Source organism: Cydia pomonella, chromosome 7, assembly GCF_033807575.1.
Source record: "Cydia pomonella isolate Wapato2018A chromosome 7, ilCydPomo1, whole genome shotgun sequence".
NCBI lineage: Eukaryota > Metazoa > Arthropoda > Insecta > Lepidoptera > Tortricidae > Cydia > Cydia pomonella.
In genome coordinates this window covers 95,226-118,187 of record NC_084709.1, presented here as the reverse complement: position 1 = coordinate 118,187, position 22,962 = coordinate 95,226, and the positions used below count along the sequence as shown (strand labels likewise).

Here is a 22,962-nt window from a genome sequence, read left to right as displayed (position 1 = left end):
CAAACCTATTTGGTCTGACTACCAGCTACAGGGCCAAGAGCCATTTAATGTTTCTGCGGAGTGGAGAAAGCAGTGGCAAGAACAAGATGGTGACTCCAACATAGACCCCACTAAACTGCCGACTGGCTTTAAAGAACAACGGAAGATTTGGGTCGCTATAAACCGTATCCGAACGGGAGTGGGGCGCTGCAATCACAACCTCCACAGATGGGGAATTTCGCCGACACCAGCCTGTGACTGTGGGGAGCCTATCCAAACAATCGCTCACATCGTAGAGAAATGTCCTAAGAGGCGGTTTGCCGGAGGCATGCAAGACCTGATTGCCCTCACAGCAGATGCAAGGGATTGGCTGCTCAATTTAGATTTAAAACTATAATTATATGTATATTTCTTTTTTTTGTAAATCTTCATTCAGGAAAAGCCATACGATATAATAATTGGGTGTGAAATATACCAGATAAACAAAATTTTCGGGATATGATGTCAATAGTGGACTCATTAAGCATAAAAAATTCAATTGCATAGCTCTTATACTTATGATTTTATACATATCAAAAAAAAAACGATTTCGTTCCTGACTCACTTCCTCACTCGCTGATGATCATCAAAACCCTTAGGGTACTTCCTGAAGTCCTGAGAAGCTGAAAATTGGTATGTAGGGTAGTATTAGTACACAAACAACAAAAAAATGGCAAAACTTGAGATTTTTAGCCCCTAAGTAACTGAAAAGAGGGGTGGAATGTTGTATGGGGAATCGATAACCGATGAACCGATTTAGTAAACTAAATTTGGTATGTAGATAGTTTTTGTTATGGGTAAGGATATATAATAATTTTCAACCCCAAAATCAACCCGTTAGAGTGAAAAGGGGGAAGAAAAGGATGTTAGAGGTAAAAAAGGGATTGAAGTTTGTATGGGGAATCAGTAAAAAGAAGATTGTGTAAAGGATGCCCCTAGGTTCGGAATTTAGGATTTTTCATTAGGGAATGGAAAATTGTCATAAGCATCTTACAAAAAGAAGTGAAATCCCATCAAACACATTATCATTCCGTTCCGTTTCGTTACTACGCCCATGTGATGGTAGCGAAGCGACCAAACCATATATTTTGACTAAGGTGTAGAGTTAATGAAGTTAGGGCTTGTAGAGTTAGAAGCTTGGCTCTACATGATATCTGATAAGTTATTGACATTGCGAGCCGTATGGTGTCATCTTGGCAATATTTTACATGAAATTGTTATTGATGGGATGGAACCTTACAAGTTTCAAACCAAGCTTGATTTTTTAAAGTGACTTGGTTTTCACCTAACTAAAGTAAGTAAGTAGTTGCTTAGGTAACCAGGTATGAATTAGTACCTGAGTCTATATTGGAACGCATACATTTTTTTAGCCTCATTTTCCTTCGCGTAGCAACTATTGGCATAAGGGCATAACAACGTTTGGCATAACTATTATCCGAATAAATTGATTATCCTATTTTTTATGCGCATAAACTTATCTTGCCTAAAATATTTTCACCCTACAGGTTAAATGTCTTAAGATTTTTATGTCGAATATCCTTCTATACGCATGACCCGTATAGCCTAAATTCGAATATCCTAATTTTTTATTTGCATACACTTGTCTTGTCTAATAAATTTCCATCCTACAGGTGAAATGTCATAAGATTCTTATGTGGAATCCTTGTATACGCATAACCCGTATAGCCTAAATGCAAATATCCTAAAACGTATACTACTAACGCCTAAGTTACCTAATATTAACTTCTTGACAATAGTTTATTTAATGCATAATATCAAGCCTAACCTAACCTAAGCTGCTTTTCTAACAACAGTCCATCTTGTCGGGGTCGCAGTTCTAACGTAACCTAACCTGCTTCCTGCTTTTATGACAACAGTTCGTCTTTGTGAGGGCCGCAGTTCTAACCTAACCTGCATTTCAGGCAACAGTTCATCTTTGTGGGAGCCGCAGTTATAACCTAACCTAAACGTCTTTTCTGGCAACAGTTCGTCTTTGTGAGGGTCGCAGTTTAACCTAACCTAACCTGTATTTCTGGCAACAGTCTTTGTGGGGGTCACAGTTCTTACCTAACCTGCTTTTATGACAACAATTCGTCTTTGTGAGGATGGGTTATAAAAATCCGACATTTGTCATTATTATATACGGCCAAAGAATATAATGCGCATAATATATTATGAAGTTTGAAGTTATAAATAGCCGACAGTCATTTTTATATACGGCCAAAGAATATTATTTATTAGGAACACCGCTTTTTAGGCGATTTGAAGTATTTTTATAGTGACATTTATGCGAAATAGCGTTATGCCATGTGAAAATATGTCATTATATCCGAAAAAAAGGGCACCCATTAGTACCTGTTATGTTACTTATAAGTATTCATAGTGACAGAATTGAGCCTTGAAAATGAGTGTTTGTTTGTGTGTAGGTACCTAGTGCCGGCGTATGCGGAGGCGACGCTGCGCGCCGTGCACGACGTGGTGACGCGCGCCGCGCTGGCGCGCATGACGCCCGAATGCCGCGCGGGTAAGATAACAGAACGAGGATAAAATAGACATAAAAGTAGGCGTTATCTTTATTTTTTGCACAGAAAACCGCCTATAGAAGCCTAATATTGGCCATTTTGTTCGCCATGCGAATCACCAAACCGTGAGGTGCGGGACGGGTGCTCACGGCGTTGCGATTGGCCGTTCCAAACGGGTGCCGTTCAATTTTAATACAAATTTTAAGCATAATTTCATTTAACTACTATTGAAACTCATAATAAACATTATATTGTATAAAAACAAAACACATAAAGTTGTTAGTCATACTAATTAAATGACATAATGCTGTATAATCATAAAAACATTTTTTATAACCATCCTTAGGAATAATTTTACTTGTTATAGCATACATTTCGTATTATAATTAAAATAGTACGTAGTACAACATTTTACGAATGTTCACGTGATATAATGTTCTATGATAAACTAGCTGTCAATCAAACTATTAAATTATACAACAATCTACCTATTCACCTTTAAGGCTGGTCCCCGTTAGGTACGACGACGAGCGAAGCGAGGAGGAGTGTTTGGTAGAACTGTGGGCAGCCATATGGGCAGAACCATATGTCTCGCAAATGCTATTTTTGATTGTCCATTTTCACTAGGCGTTTATATGCCTTCAACATTATGATGTTGGTTTTTATGAATAAAAAACGTTCTGAGTATAAAATGGTATACAAAGTGAACATTATACTGGTTGCCTGTTATGAAAATACATTATTATTATGCTACTAAACTATTATTACTTTCAAAATTATGCAATTCGTTTTTATTTAATTTATTTTATACCATTTGGTTATTTTATATCATTAACCATTATTTTATATCATTTCTGAATTTCAAAATTATGCAATTCAAATTATATAAAATGAAATTTAGCTAAATGTTATTATTAAAAACATTACACACCCGTGGTACCGTAATTTATCGTGGTAATATATCGTGTTTCTGTGTGGCGCCGCGGAGCCGGTTAACGAGTCGCGACGCCGAGTAAGGCGCTGTACGTGTCACGCCCACATTACTGCGCCGGAGCCGACGAGGTGGCGGAGTACGTTCGTCGGAAGACTGGCTACTCGCTGAGGGTGCACCAGCTGCAGTCGCGTCGCTAAGTGCGCTTCAGTCCACTAGTGGCGCGCGTGCCGCGGCCGCCGCAGGACACCATCGCAAGCGCGGACTTCTGGCCGAAGGGTGTGGTGTGTCGGCGGTTCCGGGGCAACCTGCCGAATCCTACGCCGAGTCAGACGACGCTACGGAGCCACGCTGTTACGTCGTCGCCCAAATCCAATGTTTTAATTCTGTGGCCCTAGTGAAAAAGGGTACAAGTCTCTGGCAGCGCAGGTGTAAAGGGGTGTAAGTTCCACGTAGCACTTATGCCCTTATACACCTAAACTGCCAGAGACTTGTACCCTTTTTCACTAGGGCCACAGAATTGTATTTTGTTATTATTTGTTTTATCTTGTATTTTTGTATTTTTTTTTAATATGTTTTGTAGTTCGCAGTGCCTTAGTAGTAATACTGTAATGCTGTGTAACTAATTTTAATAATAAAATAAATAAAATAAAATATTGTGGTAAAATTGTTATCAATAAAGTCTTCAGAAAAAATACTTAATAAAATTAAAACAATATAATGTTTAATTAATTACTTTAAAAAAGGTCTAAAAAATACTTTGCACATTAATGGGATAAGATTTTAAACACAAAATAATAAGGGTCCCAGAAAATATGTATGAAATTGAATATTCGATGTTGCATACATTTTGTGGTGAAATTCACATTCATGAGATTTACACAGTATGTATGGTAAAGGCGTTAATAAAAAAAAAAATAATAAAAAAAATAATAGTTTATTTACCAAAAATTTTTTTTTACAAGATTTCCTTAACCTTTGACTGCCACACTAGGCTAAGCCTGTGTTGTGGAGTCAGATTGGAAACAATACTAATTTGAATTACATCCTACGCTGAAGTTTTGGTTTCATAATAGGTTACTAATAGTAAAACATTTTTGATACTAACAACAGGCTTAAACTAAATAGGAACGATCACAATTTAGGTAGAGTAAAAGTATTACACGAATTTATATTATTAACCGTTGTAGACAGCAATTGTGTGTGTGGTGTGTTTGTGGTGTGTGTGTGTGTTTAAGTGTGTAATATTACTAAGTGAAATTGAAGGCTAACTTTACCGCTAACAAAGCCTACCGAGAAGTTAAACCATTGATTTTACCAATCATTAACCTTCATTAGTTGTTCTGTTTCATTATAACTAAGATGTTTTAACCAAGACATAACTGTTGTTTTAGCTTCACCTGCATTATAGTTCTTAATATCGCAGTATTTATTTACTTTATTATATATATGAGGCAAAAGGAAAGGAGAATGGGCAATTTGTCCCATGGATGTATACTGTTGAGACATATCTCGTTTGAAAGGGTTTACTCTTAGCATTATTTTATTGTATGACACCAACTTTGGATAACGTGCAGGGACTGAGCAATTTAAAAAAAAGAGTGGCGAATATAAACTGTTGTTTTACAAAGTACTTGTTATGTAGCCGGTTGTTAGGTGTTTTGTATGAAAGAATATGAGAAATTCTAGATTTCTGTTTACCACTACTTACGTTTAAGTACGTACAGGGCTGGAATTAGTTGATATAACATATGCTTGAATTAAAAATACTGCTATTAAACACTGGAACTTGCTTGTATACTCAAGCGATATATATCATTTAAAAGACATTTTTATAAGGTATTTTAATATATATATACTTGCACTCAAATGCTTGCAGGGGCGGTAATAAAACGAGTTTTTTCGTTAATTAATTGTGGTAAATGCCGCTTTGTTTGTTCTACCTGGCACTAGATGGAGCCTTGGTAGCAGTTTGGGTAATTTTTACTATTGGTATATACAATTGAGTCATATCCTATTTGGAAGGTCTTCAATTAAGCATTAATTACTTATATGACACCAAAGACCGAAAGTGTCCAGGGAAGATGATATTAATAATTTTGATCATGCGCTGCGGCGTAAACTGGAACTAAAAAATGTCATTCATATAGAGTTACTTTTGTAACCATTTACATCACTTTGCATGCCTGAAATATAATTAAAAAGTAAGTTATATATTTTTTTAAATTATTACCGCTCAATAAATGGCACTAAACTACTTAATTATGATTTTTCAAATCCTCTCTAGTACTGACATCTTGCGTGCAATAGGAGAACTGAATGAGCGGCAAATGCTGGATCCGTATAGTCGCTTATAAACGCTAAAAAATGTCACCGAAGAATAAGTTTGTTTAATTCGGAACTTTGACAATAAAACGAGTGGTTACCTTGAACTAGTAAGTTTCGTCTATTTATCTCTCTTGCTCTTACATATTCGAGTGATAAAGGTAGAAAAAGCATTATATTTTTTAAAGTTCGCGTTATGTCCCGCTAGAAACGTTATATAAACTTATTATTAAACATGAAATAAGATTCCTAAGCAATAAGTAGGTAAGTAAATGTATTTATTGAGTAGTTGGAGTACCATAATTAGCAGTAAGAAAATAAATCTAAGTTTATATTTTACGATAAAATAAATCGTAAAAAGGTACTACGAGTATGTACATACTTGTTTTGTCTCTCTGCAGGAAAATAAGTGTAAAAGTGAAACATTTGAGATTGCGTCGCGGTTCAAAGCAACGTTCCCTTCGTTTGCCATATGAAGCAGGATTAAATTGTGTAGTTTTAAGTTCTCATGTAAGTGAATTGTCAAATTCTTAGTGAGAATAAAGAATCTTATACCTAAAATTAACGCAGTGAATACATTACAAGCATCAGCGACTCTTAACTGCTTGCCAAGCTAAGATAGTAGCTGTATTTCGTTCCATTATATATACATATGAAATAAAAACTTTTGAATACATTCAACACCTTTATTTCATATAAATTGAAAAATAACTGACGGCATACATTTTCTTCACGGTCGCACAAATATTAGCAGGATGAGTCGACAAGTTAATTTAAAGCAAGCATTGATGAATAGGTGCATCCAGATCCAGATAAGGGAATGCATGGTTATTGCGCCAATCTCGGACCATTTGCGATTGGTTTGCTAAGGGCACCGCTAGCTGGTGCGTATGCACAGAGCACTTATACATACCTTATTAAATAAAAACTTTTGAATACATTTAACATCTTTATTTCATATAAATTGAAAAATAAGTGACGGCATAGATTTTCTTCACGGTCGCACAAATATTATCAGGACGAGTCGACAAGTTACTTTAAAGCAAGCATTGGTGAATAGGTGCATCCAGATCCAGATAAGGGAATGCATGGTTATTGCGCCAATCTCGGACCATTTGCGATTAGTTTGCTAGCTGGAGCGGGTTAACGAAAAACAGTAACTGGCGACGCTAACTGGCCCGGACGCGTGCGACGAATTTTACCTACAAAGGCACCCGCGCGCGTGCACCCGCTCCGTGCACTCGCGCCAGCTAGCAAACGCCCTTAACCTTTTGAACGCCAAGAATACCTTAAGGCGTCGTAACTAGCTATGCTCAAAGCGTCATAAATACATTATAGCTGATATAGCCGCTGTCAGAGTAACCTTCACACTTTCAAGTAAGGTTTAGGGCATAGGGCGTCGGCAACGTCGCGCGTGTGCATGGAGCGGGCGTGCGGCTTACAATATGAGCAACGCTAACTGGCGCGACTGATTTTACTTACAAAGGCACCTGCGCGTGTTTGCCCGCTCCGTGCACTAGCGCCAGCTAGCAAACGCCCTTAACCTTTTGAACGTCAAGAACACCTAAAGGCGCCGTCACTAGACATGATTTAAGGGCCATGAACACATCAATGATTATAGCTGTTATAATCGCTGTCAAAGTCCCTAATGTAATACTCATGCACTTTCAAGCTCACTTGCGCCCGTGACCTTGGCATGTGAGTAACGTTTTTGTTATGGCGTTCAAAGGGTAAAGTATCAATGTCGTAATGCGTCGCTAGCGCGTTATTTTCGAATCGCACCCGTGCTCCCGTGTTGGACTGCACACGCGGTGTACACTTCTTGTTATTGTAACCGTTTGTGCGCCTAGATAACACAAGTACACATACACAACTCGCAAAATGCTCGCGTGCTCTTGTTTATATGTAAAGTACGTCTTCTAGGGCCGCGGATTGGACCCACGCGACCGGCGGGGCGGTGAGCGGCATACATTGGTCGCAATGCAAGCTGTAAAGCTAGTGCAGTGCATGAGGGACGCGCGGCTTTCTCTCACCACATCTTTATTTATTCTTTATTTATTCTTTATTTATTCTTTATTGTATTGCAGGTTATCTTTAGGTGTTCTTGCCGTTCAAAAGGCTAAAAGCACCTAATGAGGTGGCTTTACATTAGCTAGATGCCAGCCCACACGCCGATCCGGTGTGCAGGCTAAGGAAATCGCTATGTAGGCCAATTCGAAAGTGCAACTGACATTAAACCAATTTTAGAATAATATTGGAATTTAAGAGGAGTGTCATCTCTTATGGTAGAACTATTGCAAAAGTGTCCAGCTGTCAGCTATAAATAATAGTTCCAAATCTCTCCGGAGTAGCGCTAGAGTAGCTAAGAACCTGGGCGCTATTGACGGAGTGAAGTGCGTTGTCTATGATTTGATTTTTTTGTCCAAGTATTCTAGGTATTGTAGCGCCACCTATTTAATGTTTTTTGATGACACTTTTTGGTACATGGAGATTTATTTCCTTACCTCCACCTTCCGCAATTGGAATGATACCAGTTAGCTGTCATTCGTGCGTTCATTTCGCACTTATACGCATGTATTTGTGCGAGCGAGACGCCCGCAACTAACTGATATGATTCCAATATTACTCTAATATCGGTGCTGTGCACGCCCCTTTTTATTCATAAGCAAGGTAAGATTGAATCACTATAGAAGGCAGCGAAGAGGCCGGCAATGGAACTGGTAGCGTTTGATGGAGACAATCAGTTTTCTGTCAAATGCAAGTTCAAATTGGCCTGACTGTCTCACTCGCACACCGGAGTAGCGTTTCATATAAGCGTACTTTGGTATATCCAATCGACCCGCTCTATTCAGTAGGTTTCATTATCTCGATCCATCAGTTAAGTAACAATCTCTTCAATCTGGTGGATCGAGATGGTGGATCCTACTGGACAGATGGAGCCTATGGATAGGAAAACGTTATGCTCAACAATTTGGTAGCAGAAGCGATGTGATTTTTTTAAATCGCGACTGTGTCATTGACATAGTATATCTGAGGACGGGCCTTACGGGCAATAAGAATGGGGCCAGTACAGCGGTGTTACGCACACGAGTTTGAACTAATCGTGCAGTCTAACGCCACAAGTACCACAACGTGATTGGTTGATGAGTTCGCATTACGCACGCGATTGATCGCATCTAGTTGCGTTAGACAGCACGATTGGCTCGAATTTGTGAATGACACAACTGAACTAGCACTATCGTTATTGCCCCTAAGGTCGGTCCTTAGATATATGGTAAGCGTCAGGATGGCGGTGGACCTCAGCGAATTTCAAAGAAATATTTATAAACATATTGTACCTTCTATGTACCTCAGTGTACCTTTAATAGAAACCAGTGTACCTTTCCCCAAAACGAGATATTTTACAAAACGTTCCACTCGCCAACCTGACGTCAGGATGGCGGGTGGACCTATGAAATCTTGCATTATACCGCACTAAAAGTATGCAGTTTTATTGTACATGAGCTTAGCCTAGCTTGTTTTGGGGAGAGGTACACCGGTTTCTATTTCTATTTACAGAGGTACACTGAAGGTACAGTCACCATCATATATATCGGAGCGGCCAAGGTACCCACGAATATCTGAACATGCCTCTACTGTCAAGAGGTTAGAGTGCGTGTTTAGATAACTTTGAGCACCTCGGTCACTCCGATATATCTGATGGCGACTGTACCATATAACTGCATACTTTTAGTGCGGTATAATGCAAGATTTCATAAGTCCAACCGCAATCCTGACGTCAGAATGGCGGGTGGACTTTTTCTTAAATATCTCGTTTTGGGTTAGGTACACAGAAGGTACAGTATGTTTATAAATACTTACTTACTGCTATGGCGCAGAGACCCGAAGTGGATCTTGGCCTCCGACACCAAAGACCGCCATGCTTCTCTGTCCAAAACCGTTTCCATCTAGTCGACGGCGCCGAGTTCGATAAGGTCTTTTTGCATTTCGTCTCTCCAGCGGGACCTTCCTAGGACGTCTAGACGGTCTTCGGCCATTTGGAACTTCAGAGTACGCCCTCCAGGCTGCTCGATCCTCACCCATCTGGACTACGTGCCCGAGTCATCGGAGTCTGGCAGCGCGAAAAATCCTAGGACTCACACGTGGAGAGGATGGAACCTGGAGACTCCACAGGAATCAGGAGATTGAAGATCTGGTGTCCGAGCCGAACGTCATTGGATGATAAATATTTCTTTGAAATTCGCTGAGGTCCACCCGCCATCTAGACGCCAGATGTCAATGCCGAGTGCGACCGCCCTTAAAGCGGTGTATTATCTCTAGTCTCTCCAATATGTTCTCCTGGTGGGTCCACGGGGTTTATTTTAAGTGTTATCATAAACAGTGTTCACCAGTCTACGGGTACCTAATTATTTTTACCATGGGCCGACCATGAACACGATTCTATTTTGAAAACGTTGCTTGGTATATACTCTACACCACGTTCACAAAAGATTGATATTTTAGGTAAAAACTCACATTTCGCTATATTTGTCCATAGTAAATACTAATTCAAAAACTACTGTAGGGCCTAAAATCTTCTGTGATAGTAATGTAGAAATAAATACTGTTGACAGGCGGTCAACGGTATTTAGTACAATAATTACACTAAAACAATTCGTATAGAATACAGAACCTATGAATAATATATACCTAGAGAATCTAACTTTAATGCAATAATATAATTGAACAAAAGAAATACATTAGTACGAGTAGTACGATCAACCTATATGTCTATTTTTAATAGTCTTAATGTTCGTGTATCGGTTCTGTATTCTATGGCCATTAATTATGCTTTATTTTTCAACTTTCTTTGACTACACACAAGTACACATTATATTTGTTTTTTTCTTGAACTTTATCTTGCCCATGTTCGATTCTTCTTATGTCGATGCATCTTCATTATTGCCGTATGGTTTCTGAAAATACAATAACAGTTTTTGTATTGTTTTCTAATACCTATGTTTGAAGTCGGTTTCCTATTTTTAAGAGAAGTTTTTTTTTCATGTAAGTACCGTCAAGTGGGGTAAATTAGAGCAGATGGGATACCTATCGACAATTATGTCAATAAACAGTTTTACGTTCCATCAAGAATTGAGAGGTTGCCTCAATTCCTTATAGAACCCATGATGTAAGCTAGACCTTTACACAAATATTCCTTAAACCTCGTTAAGCAAGTAGCTTCTTTACAAACATAACAAAGAAGACAATTCGTCTAGCGTGAAATACGCATCGTTAAAGAGTTCTTTTCTGGTCCTGATCAGAAGTTCCACTTCTTCAAATAGCACTTTTTTGAATGGCAATGCCTGGTCTGTTGATGAAACTAAAAAACGCCTATAAGATTTGGGGAGTTCCCTTAATTCCTCGTGGTTTTGTCAAAAATAGGACCATCTTGGAACTATATACCCACTTTCAAACGATAACTAATTTTCAACATTGGTTCAGAAATGACGAAGATCTTACTTAACATATATACAAAAAAAAAGTTTTTGAAGTCGGTTAAAAAGTAGTATCTTTACAATACTTCCGTCCTTTTACTAGGACGGGATGACTACTACAATTTGCTTACTAAGTAAGTACTTACTTACTATTAGTATCAGATTGAAGTCGACTCGAGAGTCGATAAAATGGGCGTCACTGCCCTTTCCGGGTGGGGGGGATTTCACCGCATGAAAAAGAGACACATATAGTGAGTTCTTACTGTTCTACCAAACTACATATATAAAGTAGTCGTACTTTTTGAGTCAAATTAGTTTCATTCTAAAGGTGCGACGTAATGGCCTGAAGCCCGCTCTTAGCATACCTTGTTATACTATTTGATGGATATTGGTGTCAATTTATAATACGTTTAATTATTCATTGTCTTTACCTAATTATCTTTACCTTTTGCCGGCTGGTTTGGTCTAGTGGGTAGTGACCCTGCCTGTGAAGCCGATGGTCCCGAGTTTGAATCGCGTAAGGGCATTTCTTTGTGTGATGAACACAGATATTTGTTACTAGGGTTTGTTGCTTTCTATGTATATACGTAAATATATATTTATCTAATTAAGTATGTTTAACGTCGCCTAGTACCCATAGTACAAGCTTTGATTAGTTTGGGGCCAATCTGTGTAAGATTGTCCCTACATATTTATTTATTTATTACCTAACGTAACCTACATTAGGTAATGAAAGCATTTTATTTTTGTAAGGGTAACAGTTTTGTTGGGATATAAAATGGTTAATGATAAAAACTAATACTTTTACCAGCATTTTAACTTTATATTCATGTATTCGAAACCTATACATTTATGACAATAACTTTTGCAAGTTATTTATTTTGCACTTTATACTCTGAAACTGGAACTAGTGACAGATAAGAGTCGATTGATGTTTTTTTTAAAGATACTTATACTTAAATAGAATTACTTACCTATGTTTAATTAAAAGAAAGACTACTTATACATAATAATCCTTACAGTTTTAACCTATTTAACCTACCTACCTACTTTTAATAGTAGCAGTTCGGTTCACTTAGTAGAAATACCTGTTCTAAGAATAATGAAAAAGAAAGAAGAGTAATAAAAATAAAGAATATGGAAGTCGTTGAGGTGTTCCGTTCTTCATCAGCAATTCTACTTCATCAAATGTCACTTTATTGAGTAAAAATGCTTGTAATATTGATGAAAATCCTAAAATGACTATATGTATGCCTATCCTATACAATATGAGAAACTCCTTCGGTTTCTCGTAGAACCTATCATCAGAACTGGACCTTGACACAAATGTTCCTTAAAAGCCTTACATGCTATAAACGAAATAAAATAAAAAAAACGCCTAAGGTAAAATACTTGTCGTTGAAGAGTTCCATTTTGCTCAATATCAGCAGTTTCACTTCATCAAATGTCACTTGTTCAAATAAAAAAAACTTGATATGTTGACGAAAATCCTCAATTCCTCCCAATTGAGAATTCAAATCGATTTAAAATCCTCAATTCCTCATTGAATCCATCATCATAACTGGACCTTGACACAAATGTTTCTTAAGAACCTAGCTTGCTACAAACTTAACAAAGAATAAGAATCGCGCGCGTTGAAGAGTTCCGTTCTGGTCAATATCACTAACTTGTTTAAATAAAAATGCTTGATATGTTGACGAGAATCCAAACATTACTGTATGCATTGTATGCCTATAAGATATGAGGAATTTCTTCGATTTCTCATGGAACCCATCCTCAGAACTAGACCTTATGACACAAATGTCTTCAAGAACTTTACTTGCTACAAAATAAACAAATAAAACATATCGCGCGCGAATTGGCGAGTTCCATTTTGGCCAGCATCAGCTGTTGCATTTCGTCAAATGTCACTTTTTAATAAAAATGCTTGATATGTAAATAAAAATCCAGAAATTATAAGATGTCAGGAATTCCCTCGATTATTTATGAAACCCATCATCAGAACTGAACATTGATATAAATACACCTTAAGAACGTTACTCGCTACAAGCTTAATAAAGAATACAAAACGCGTGCGTTGAAAAGTTCCGTTCTGGATAACATCAGCAGTTCCACTTGATGAAATATAACTTTTTTTAAATAAAACACCTAGAGATATTGATGAAAAAAAACTATATGTATTTCTATAAGGTTTGAGGTGTCCATCATCAGACCTAGACACTAGACACTGGTGTCTAGCACAGATATTTCTTAAGAACCTTACTTTCTACAAACTTAAAAGTTCCGAGGAATTGTTCGGATTAATCTCTGCCGCCTCTTTCCGTCACCGCTTTACGCTACATCATTTATATCTTCACCACTTAGATTGTTGGCAATCCTCAACTGTGCATTTCTCTAGAAACTTCCTGCCCCATACAGCTAAACTATGAAATGATCTGTCGCATGCGGTATTTCCGGCCCAATACGATCTTTAAAACTTTAAGGAAAGAGCGTATTCCTATCTTAAATGCCGGCACCACACTTACAATCCCTATGGTGTAACAGATGTCCATGGCCAGCGGTAATTGCTTACCATCAGTTGATTCGTCTGCTAGTTTGCCTCTTATATCACAACAAACAAAAAAAGAAAAAAATCTCACGCGTTGAAGAGTTCCGTTTTAGTCAACATCACTAGTTCCACTTCATCAAATGCCACTAATGTGAATAAAAAAAGCTAAAGATATTGATGAAAATCCAAAATGACTATATGCCTATAAGAATTGAGGAGAATGAGGAGTTCCCTCGCTTTCTCATGAAACACATCATCAGAACTGTACTTCGACAAAAATGTTTCTTGAGAACCTTACTCGCTACAAACTTAACAACGAAGAAAAATTGCGCGCGTTGGAGTTCCGTTTTGGTCAACATCAGTAGTTCCACATCATCGAATGTCACTTTTGTGAATAAAACTTGATAATATGTTGATGAAAATCCAACAAGTACTATATATATACATATAACATTTAAGAAATTCCCACGATTCTTCATGGGACCCATCATCAGACCTTTACCTTGACCAAATGTTCCTAAAAACCTTAGTACTTAAAACTTACTTGCTACAAACTTAACTAATAAAACAAATCGCGCGCGAGTTGGCGAGTTCCATTCTGGTCAACATCAGCTGTTACACTTAGTCAAATGACAATTTTTTTTATAAAAATGCTTGATATGTAAATAAAATCCCAGAACTTATTACATGTATGCCTATAAGATTTTAGGAATTCCCTCGATTCTTCACGAAACCCATCATCAGAACTGTACTTTGACAAAAATGTTTCTTAAGAACCTTACTTGCTACAAACTTAACGAAGAAAAATTGCACGCGTTGGAGTTCCGTTCTGGTCAACATCAGTAGTTCCACATCATCAAATGTCACTTTTGTGAATAAAAGTTGATAATATGTTGATGAAAATCCAATAAGTACTACATATATGCCTCTAGCATTTAAGAAATTCCCTCGATTCTTCATGGGACCCATCATCAGACCTTTACCTTGACACAAATGTTCCTAAAAACCTTAATACTTAAAACTTACTTTACCAACCAACTTAACTAATAAAACAAATCGCGCGCGAGTTGGCGAGTTCCATTCTGGTCAACATCAGCTGTTACTTTTAGTCAAATGACACTTTTTTAATAATAATTGAAAACATTTATTTCATGTAACGGTGACACATACATTTTGTTAGAAAAAAAAAAAACAGTTTCAAAAGGGTTAGTACTTAAGCCTAAAAATTATATCTAAAAATTATACCTAAACCTACACACTTAACCTACCAGCTACCACTGTATGGAACCCATAGGGGAATGTAGTCCGGACAGTGTAGCATTCAATAATGCTTGATATGTAAATAAAATCCCAGAAATTATTACATGTATGCCTAAAAGATTTTAGGAATTCCCTCGACTCTTCATGAAACCCATCATCAGAACTGGATATTGATGTATTAAGTACACCTTAAGAACCTTACTCACTACAAGCTTAATAAAGAATACAAAACGTGTGCGTTGAAAAGTTCCGTTCTGGAACACATCAGCAGTTCCACTTGATTAAATGTAACTTTTTTTTTTAATAAAACGCCTAAAGATATTGATGTAAATCCAAAAAAACTATACGTATTTCTATAAGGTTTGAGGTATCTATCAGACCTGGATCTAGACACAGATGTTTCTTAACAACCTTACTTTCTACAAACTTATCAGGACAAATCTATTACGGCGAGTGTTCCATCGAATTGCTCGGATTAATCCTTGCCGCCTCTTTTCGTCAGCGCTCTACGCTACAACATTTTTATTTTCACCACTTAGATGGTTGGCAGTCCTCAACTGTGCATTTCTTTAGAAACTTCCTGCCTCATACAGCTAAACTATGAAATGATCTGTCGCCTGCGGACTTTCCGGACCAATACGACATTTAAAACTTTAAGAAAAACAGCGTATTCCAATCTTAAAGGCCAACACCGAACTTGCAACCCCTATGGTTTAGCAGGTGTCCATGGGCGGCGGTAATCGCTTACCATCAGGTGTGACGTCTGCTCGTTTGCCTCTTATTTCATAAAAAAAAAACAAAGAAGAAAAATCTCGCGCGTTCAAGAGTTCCGTTTTGGTCAACATCAGTAGTTCCACTTCATTAAATGCCACAAGTGGGAATGAAAAAGCTTAAGGTATTGATGAAAATCCAAAATGACTATATGCCTATAAGATTTGAGGTGTTCCCTCGCTTCCTCATGGAACCCATCGTCAGACCTTTACCTTGACACAAAGGTTCCTAAAAACCTTGGTACTTGAAACTTACTCGCTACAAACTTAACAAAGAAGACAAATCACGCGCGTGGAAGAGTTCCGTTTCTGATCAACATCAGCAGTTCCACTTCACCAAATGTACTTACTTACCACCCATTTATTTGAAACAGTACCTAGGTACTCCATTTTGATGCCGCCAGCTTGAAACTTCAATGGCCTCAGTGTCCGATGAACAACTTAAAAATGCTGAAAGTAATAACAATTATAATAAGTTGGGGAGTAGCGACCTTACACACCCGAGTGCTCCTGGGGAGTTCTGTTACCGGACATACAATAATAATAACAATAAATAAATATTATAGGGACATTCTTACACAAATTGACTAAGTCCCACAGCAAGCCGAGAAGGGTTGTTTTGTGGGTACACATACAACGACATAATAATATATAATATACAAATACTTAAATACATAGAAAACACCCATGACTCTGGAACAAATATCTGTGCTCATCACACAAATAAATGTCCTTACCGGGATTCAAACCCAGGATCATCGACTTACTAGGCCAAACCGGTCGAGAAAAAAAGAGCAAAAAGAAAGATATGTCAAAAGAAAATGCGATTTGGAAACGTTATTCGCCACTTAAAACACTTTATATATCTGGTTCACAGCATTTATTTGGTGCTGATATAATGCCTGCAATATTACCCGAGTACATTAAAATATGAATAAATTATCATAAATTCAAAAGATGGTCCCTATAACAGTTCATTTTTACGTGGAAAAATGGCTTTCATGTAAAATGTTGGTCAGACATATTTTTTGGAAGTATAGTACAATCATTAACTTAGAAATATAGGTAACATTTCACGAATGAAAGTACGGTAACACATATTTTTAATTATTTTTTTAACTTATCCTACGCAAAATAGAATTGGAGAAACTGACATAGGGACTATCATTCGACACGACACGTATAGTAAAGTATGAATCCGCTCTAAGTCCTCTTACATAGATAGTGGGAAGTAAAATAATTCTTGTTCTGAAAACAATAAAATGTAAAATGATTAGGTAGGACAATCCAAACTTCTAAGGTCGCGTAGATCAGAAGTAGATATGAATTTGTTCGACAATACGATAGGAAACTTTTCAGCATTTACATTGGCGCATTTTTTTCTGGAATACTATCTAAATTGCACTTTGTATACATGCTACATTTTTTATATAATTTGGAGCCTTTATTTTCCATGGAGTCGAACGCTATATAGCAGCTATACGAGAAAAAATAATATTTTTATCTTACCTACCCCATGAATAGTGAAGATCATCAAGGAGCATACTCTCTGAGATCAATGGAATGGAGTGCCTTTCGATTGGAGAAAATTATAGCGTATTAGAAATATACTATTTTGTAATTACAATGTTGAATATTTTAAATTGCGTGCTTTGACAATTATTGTTGACAATATTACATTCAGAGTCATCTTGACATAACTTTAGAAATCCATAAACTAGTCTATACTTTTTAAAATGATGGAGTAAGACTGACGAGATTACCGCTATGTATAAATGTTTTACGTCAAGTAGAATTTTGCTTTAGAGCGACATCTGGCGTTGAGTAGAAAAGTTAAGGCGTAATTAACTACAATTAATTAACTCATTAAATGGTTTTATTTTGGTCCCTGCAATGATTTGACCCCAGTTATATTATACGAAAAATAGCTTATAAAAATACTTTTCACATGATATACATGGCATTTGTATACACTCTTATTTCGCTGTGTATCAAGTAATTTTTCGAATGACGATTTTTTAAAACTGTACATTGTGTCCCTTTAAATACTTTATCATTGGTGTTGACACAAAAAACATAAAGCATTTTTTATATTCTTTCGAATAAAATACGCTAAAACTTTTTATATCCCGCGTATAAGGAAATATAACTGCTTATATGCGCAACTTCTTTTTTTATATAGCTCGGTCCCTGCAAGTGGTCCAAGGTTGGTGCCATACAATAAAATAATACTACGATTAAGAGCTTTAAAACGACATATGTCTCAACAGTATACATCCATGGGACACTCCCCATACAAAAGTGCCCATTGTCCTTTTGAAATCTTTTTGCAAAAGCAGTGTTTGTCCTGGGAACAGGCAACTTAAAAACGCGCTTACTATGAGAAGTTCCATTTACTGACTTTACTAATTCACGGTGCATTATCATTGTCAACCTAATGATAGCAAGCTTACGGACACTGAGCACGTTCATATCTTTATATACGTCTATTGTAGGGTAAATCCTGGGTTTTTTAAGGATTACCTTAAGTAAAAACCTCTGTGCTCTTTCTAAGGTAATCATTGCCGAGCTAGTTGCCCCTCCCCATACGGTGATGCAGTAAGTTAAAATCGGCTGACAGAGTACAGTATATATCATTTTAAGTAGTTGTTTTTCAGTTGCATCTCTTAGTCTCTTCATCACATAAATTAACTTTCTTACTCTAGCAGATACCGATTCAATATGGTTAGAAAAATTAAGTTTTTCATCTAGTGTCACGCCTAAGTATTTAATAGATGGGACCCGTTCAATTGAACAACAGTTGCAAGAGGATGTCCCTTGATTGCAGACTATTTCATGTATCTTTATTTCAGGGTGGATTGTCGGCTTTGAGGCCGCAGTTTTGTGAAAACAAAGAAATTTAGTTTTTGCGGTGTTGAAAGTTAGTAGATTACTTTTTAGCCAACTGTAAACTGATTTCATACCGCTCTGAGCTATCTCCAGGCATTGCGGCCATGATTTACCGTGAAATAATATTACAGTGTCATCTGCGTAGCAAATAATATCAGCGTTATTTATGGGAATATGTGTTAAATCATTTAAATATACTATAAAAAGGGTTGGGCCAAGGATACTCCCTTGTGGGACCCCAAACGCGACTGGTTTTTCCTCGCTTAACGGGTTACCAAGCTTTGTACATTGACGTCTGCCATTCAGGTAACTACTGAACCAGGTTAGGGCCACTCCTCTGATTCCAAGGTGTTCAAGTTTCTGTAGTAGTATAGGAACCGAAACTGTGTCGAATGCCTTAGACAGGTCTAGGAATACTCCAGTACATGGATTACCCTTATCCAAGTATGTACTGACCAGTTTGGTAAAAAGAGAGACCGCGTCTTCTGTAGATTTTCCTTGTCGGAAACCAAATTGCCTTTCCGACAACAAGCATTCTGAATTTAGGAAATTAATAAGTCGTTTGTTGACTAGCTTTTCCAGTACCTTTGAGCAGCTTGATAATAATGATATCGGCCTGTAGTTACTTGCATTATCCTTGGCGCCGGATTTATAAATCGGTACTACAGCTGCCGTCTTCCAGGTCTCTGGAAAGGAACCATGTTCTAAACTAAGATTACATATGGTTGTGAGGGGTTTGACCACGTAGTCTTTCACGCGTTTTAGAAACTGGTTGCTTATCCCGTCTATGCCTGAGGCACCACTCGCTTTAAGGCTCATGATTATGCTTTCAACTTCCTGGGTGTTAGTTGGGGTCATAAAGAAGGACTTCGATGGTGATGCGGTTATTTTAATTTTAGATGCAAGGGATGCCTCAGTTTCTCCAGTATTGGCAAGAATATTATTTGCAAGCGACTGACCCACCGTCGAAAAGTAGTCATTAATGTGATTCAATGATTCAGGTACAGTCGATTTTATAGTGGCATAGCCAGGGGTTCCATTATCTTTCGGGTTTTGTATTATTTGCTTTATAGTTTTCCACAGTTGTTTTGGATTGTTCCGATTTTCAGTAACTTGTTTATACTCGTACTCGACTTTAAGTTTACGAATAAGGGATCTATAAAAGTTCCTATAACGCGTGAAAATTAGTTTAGCATTAAGGTCATTAGGGTTTTTACGGCTTATCTTAAAATAATAAGGTGCTTCACGGTAACTCCAAACAGGATAATATAGAAATACTTAAACTATAGATAGTGTTCTAGCAAAGCATGAAGTATTTCTAATCTATTTGATAATAAAGTAGAATAACTTCATTTTCTAGCATTTACTGATCGAACATTTCTAAATGCGCCAAAAACAATATATGTAATTATTACAATTTATTTACTTTTAGATGCATAATTAATGCTGACATGTCTGAATTTTTATTATTGTTTTTTTTTTAAATGCTAGCATGTTTGAATTATTTTTAATATTTTTTTTAATTACTTCCTGAGGCTAGTCGAAAACGTAATTTTAATATTAATAAGAAACCATTTTATTCTATCAAAGTGTACGTATTGCTCATCCGGTATTGTATAGTCCTAGCCCTATCTTACGTATGACTCTAAATATCCCCAAAGATATTTAGAGTCATACGTAATGTGGACGACTGCAAAGCCTTACAAAAAGACTTGGATCTTTTTGAGACTTATTGTATTGATAATAAGTTGTCTATAAATCCAGAAAAATGTTCCGTTATAAGTTTTAGCAGGAAAAGGAATAGTATTAATTTTGATTATAAACTTTGCGATAAAAAATTAGGTCGTGTTCACCAGATTCGAGATCTCGGTGTCATAATGGACTCTAAACTCACTTTTATACCTCACATTGATGACATGTTAGGTAAAGCATTTAAGAAGTTAGGTTTTATACTACGCGTAGGTAAACCATTTAAGAGACTTTTAACTTATAAGGTATTATTCAACAGTTATGTTCGTAGTCGTTTGGAATTTGCAAGTGCTGTGTGGAGCCCACTGTATAAAATACATAGTGATAGGATAGAGAGAGTTCAAAAAAAGTTTGCTAAGACAATAGAATACAGAATTAGAAATAAATACTCAGATTACGCCACCGCAATGAGAGTACATAATATAACATCCCTTAGTTATCGCCGAGAACGTACCGATATCTTAACCCTTTATAAAATTATTAATAATATTATTGATGCTCCGTTTTTATTACATTCACTTTCCTTCAGAGTCCGTCGACGTTGTGAACGTGCTTGCAGGAAAAAACCCCTCTTTTACGTCCCCCATAGTCGGACTGCTTACGCAAAAAATAGTTTTGTTAGAAGGGCGTGCAGGTTGTACAACGAAAAATTTCTGAGCCTTGATATTTTCTGTGAGAAACTTAATAGATTTAAAAAACTATCTATGCAGTGTAATAATTAATAACCCAAATGTTTAGATTGGCGCTATAAAGAAAAAAGAAATAATCTCAGTATTAGATGTTACTGCTTTTTATAATTTCTTTATTAATAGATAACAAATCCTGAGAATTCAGTTTGTAAATAATTAGTAACAATACCATAAGGTTGTTATAATCCTCTTATATTTTTATTCTCATCATTTTTCTTTTCTTTTTTTGTGTTTTGTTTTTGCACGCACAAATAGCTCTGTCACTATGTATAAACTACTTAATAAGCATGATGTTAAAATATTTTCATTAAGGAAACTGTAAGTCTAGTTTTAAGAAAAGTTCCTGTGTTATATGTAACTATAAAAGACTGTTTGTTTCTTAAATAAATAAATAAAAGATAAATAAAAATAAAATATATATTTTATATAAATTTACGCTTTTGTTATGTACGCTATAAGTTTACACTATTATTATTTTTTCAATTGTACATCGAAATATTTAAATTTAGGAAACTATAGGTCTATAACGAAATCAATCCATAGCTATTAGCTAAGTTTCTCATATGTTTATTTTAAGACTGTTTGTTTCTCAATAAATTAAAAAAATAAATAAATAAAATAAGATGTCGCAATGATACGATACAGATGTTTCAGTGTCAAAAGTGACGTTTTTGGTTAACTAAATGTCACTTTTGACACCGACAGATCGGTATCGTATCGCTGTGACAAAATAATCATTATTGATTTATAAATTAATCATGTTATAAAATTTCAAATTCAGTCACTTTAGTGGCAATCGCAGCCTTTGGACGTTTGCAACTAGGAGAATGTCACATGGGCGTTCCTGTCTCTGAAAGCCTGCTAAAATTAATACGCATAAGCTGCTCGTGCCTTCTTGATGCGCGTCTCAACATCGCTGTCTGTTCCCCCTGACGGATCGACCACACTCCCCAGGTACGTAAATCGCTCCATTTGTTCCACTGCTTCACCGCTGATGTATATCGGAGCTGCGTCCAAGGTGTTAAGACGTAGGTCCTTTGTTTTCGAACAGTTTATGCGTAGACCTTCTTCTGCAGCGAATCCGGTAAAGGTCATCGGTCTTGGACTGGAGATGTTCACGTGATGTTGCGTATAGACAAAGGTCGTCGGCAAACTCAACGTCTTCGAGGCTTCCTCCATCGACCCATGGCAGTCCCCTTCTCTCTCGGCTTGTTACTCTGCGCATCACGTCATCCAAGGCAATGAGGAACAACAACGGAGACAGCAAACGACCCTAAGCTGCTTCTATAAAATCCTGAAATTATAAAGGATTTGTCTCGACTAGTTTTTACGTATAGGCTGTTTGTCTATGTCACTTTTCTAAATTTTGGTTTGGTCGTAAAGACTAGCCAAGTCAAATCCTTTATAATTTCAGGATTTTCTACGCAGCCCAGAACTTGGCACCCATATGTCAGCGAGTCAACAATGACAATTATTCTTAGCATTGAACTTGGCTCTCATTTCACATTTATGTTTTTGTTGGGATATCTGTCACTAAATGATGCAATCTCAAACTATGCATCTAATTCTACTACTAAAATTAAGTTATAAAAAAGTACCATTGAAACTTACCAAATCCTCTAAATTGTAACTAACTACATTATTAATCATTTTATTAATAAATAGTTTATACAGTGGTAGTAATAATATTCACACACACACACAACATACATTAGCATGCAAATTCAAATTCCTTTTAGTTAACTTTCATCTTTTTTATACCGATTTGATGTTTTTGTTATTTTAAT

At 36.7% G+C, this 22,962-nt stretch overlaps 1 protein-coding gene across 1 annotated transcript in view; it reads left to right on the top strand.

Annotated features, from left to right (window-relative positions):
• LOC133519539 (glycogen debranching enzyme) overlaps positions 1-22,962 on the top strand; it is a 56,035-nt gene that overhangs the window by 27,701 nt on the left and 5,372 nt on the right. Inside the window, exon 21 of the mRNA XM_061853544.1 lies at positions 2,445-2,542. Within this exon, the coding sequence (XP_061709528.1) occupies positions 2,445-2,542 (98 nt within the window). The remainder of the gene's footprint in view (positions 1-2,444; positions 2,543-22,962) is intronic.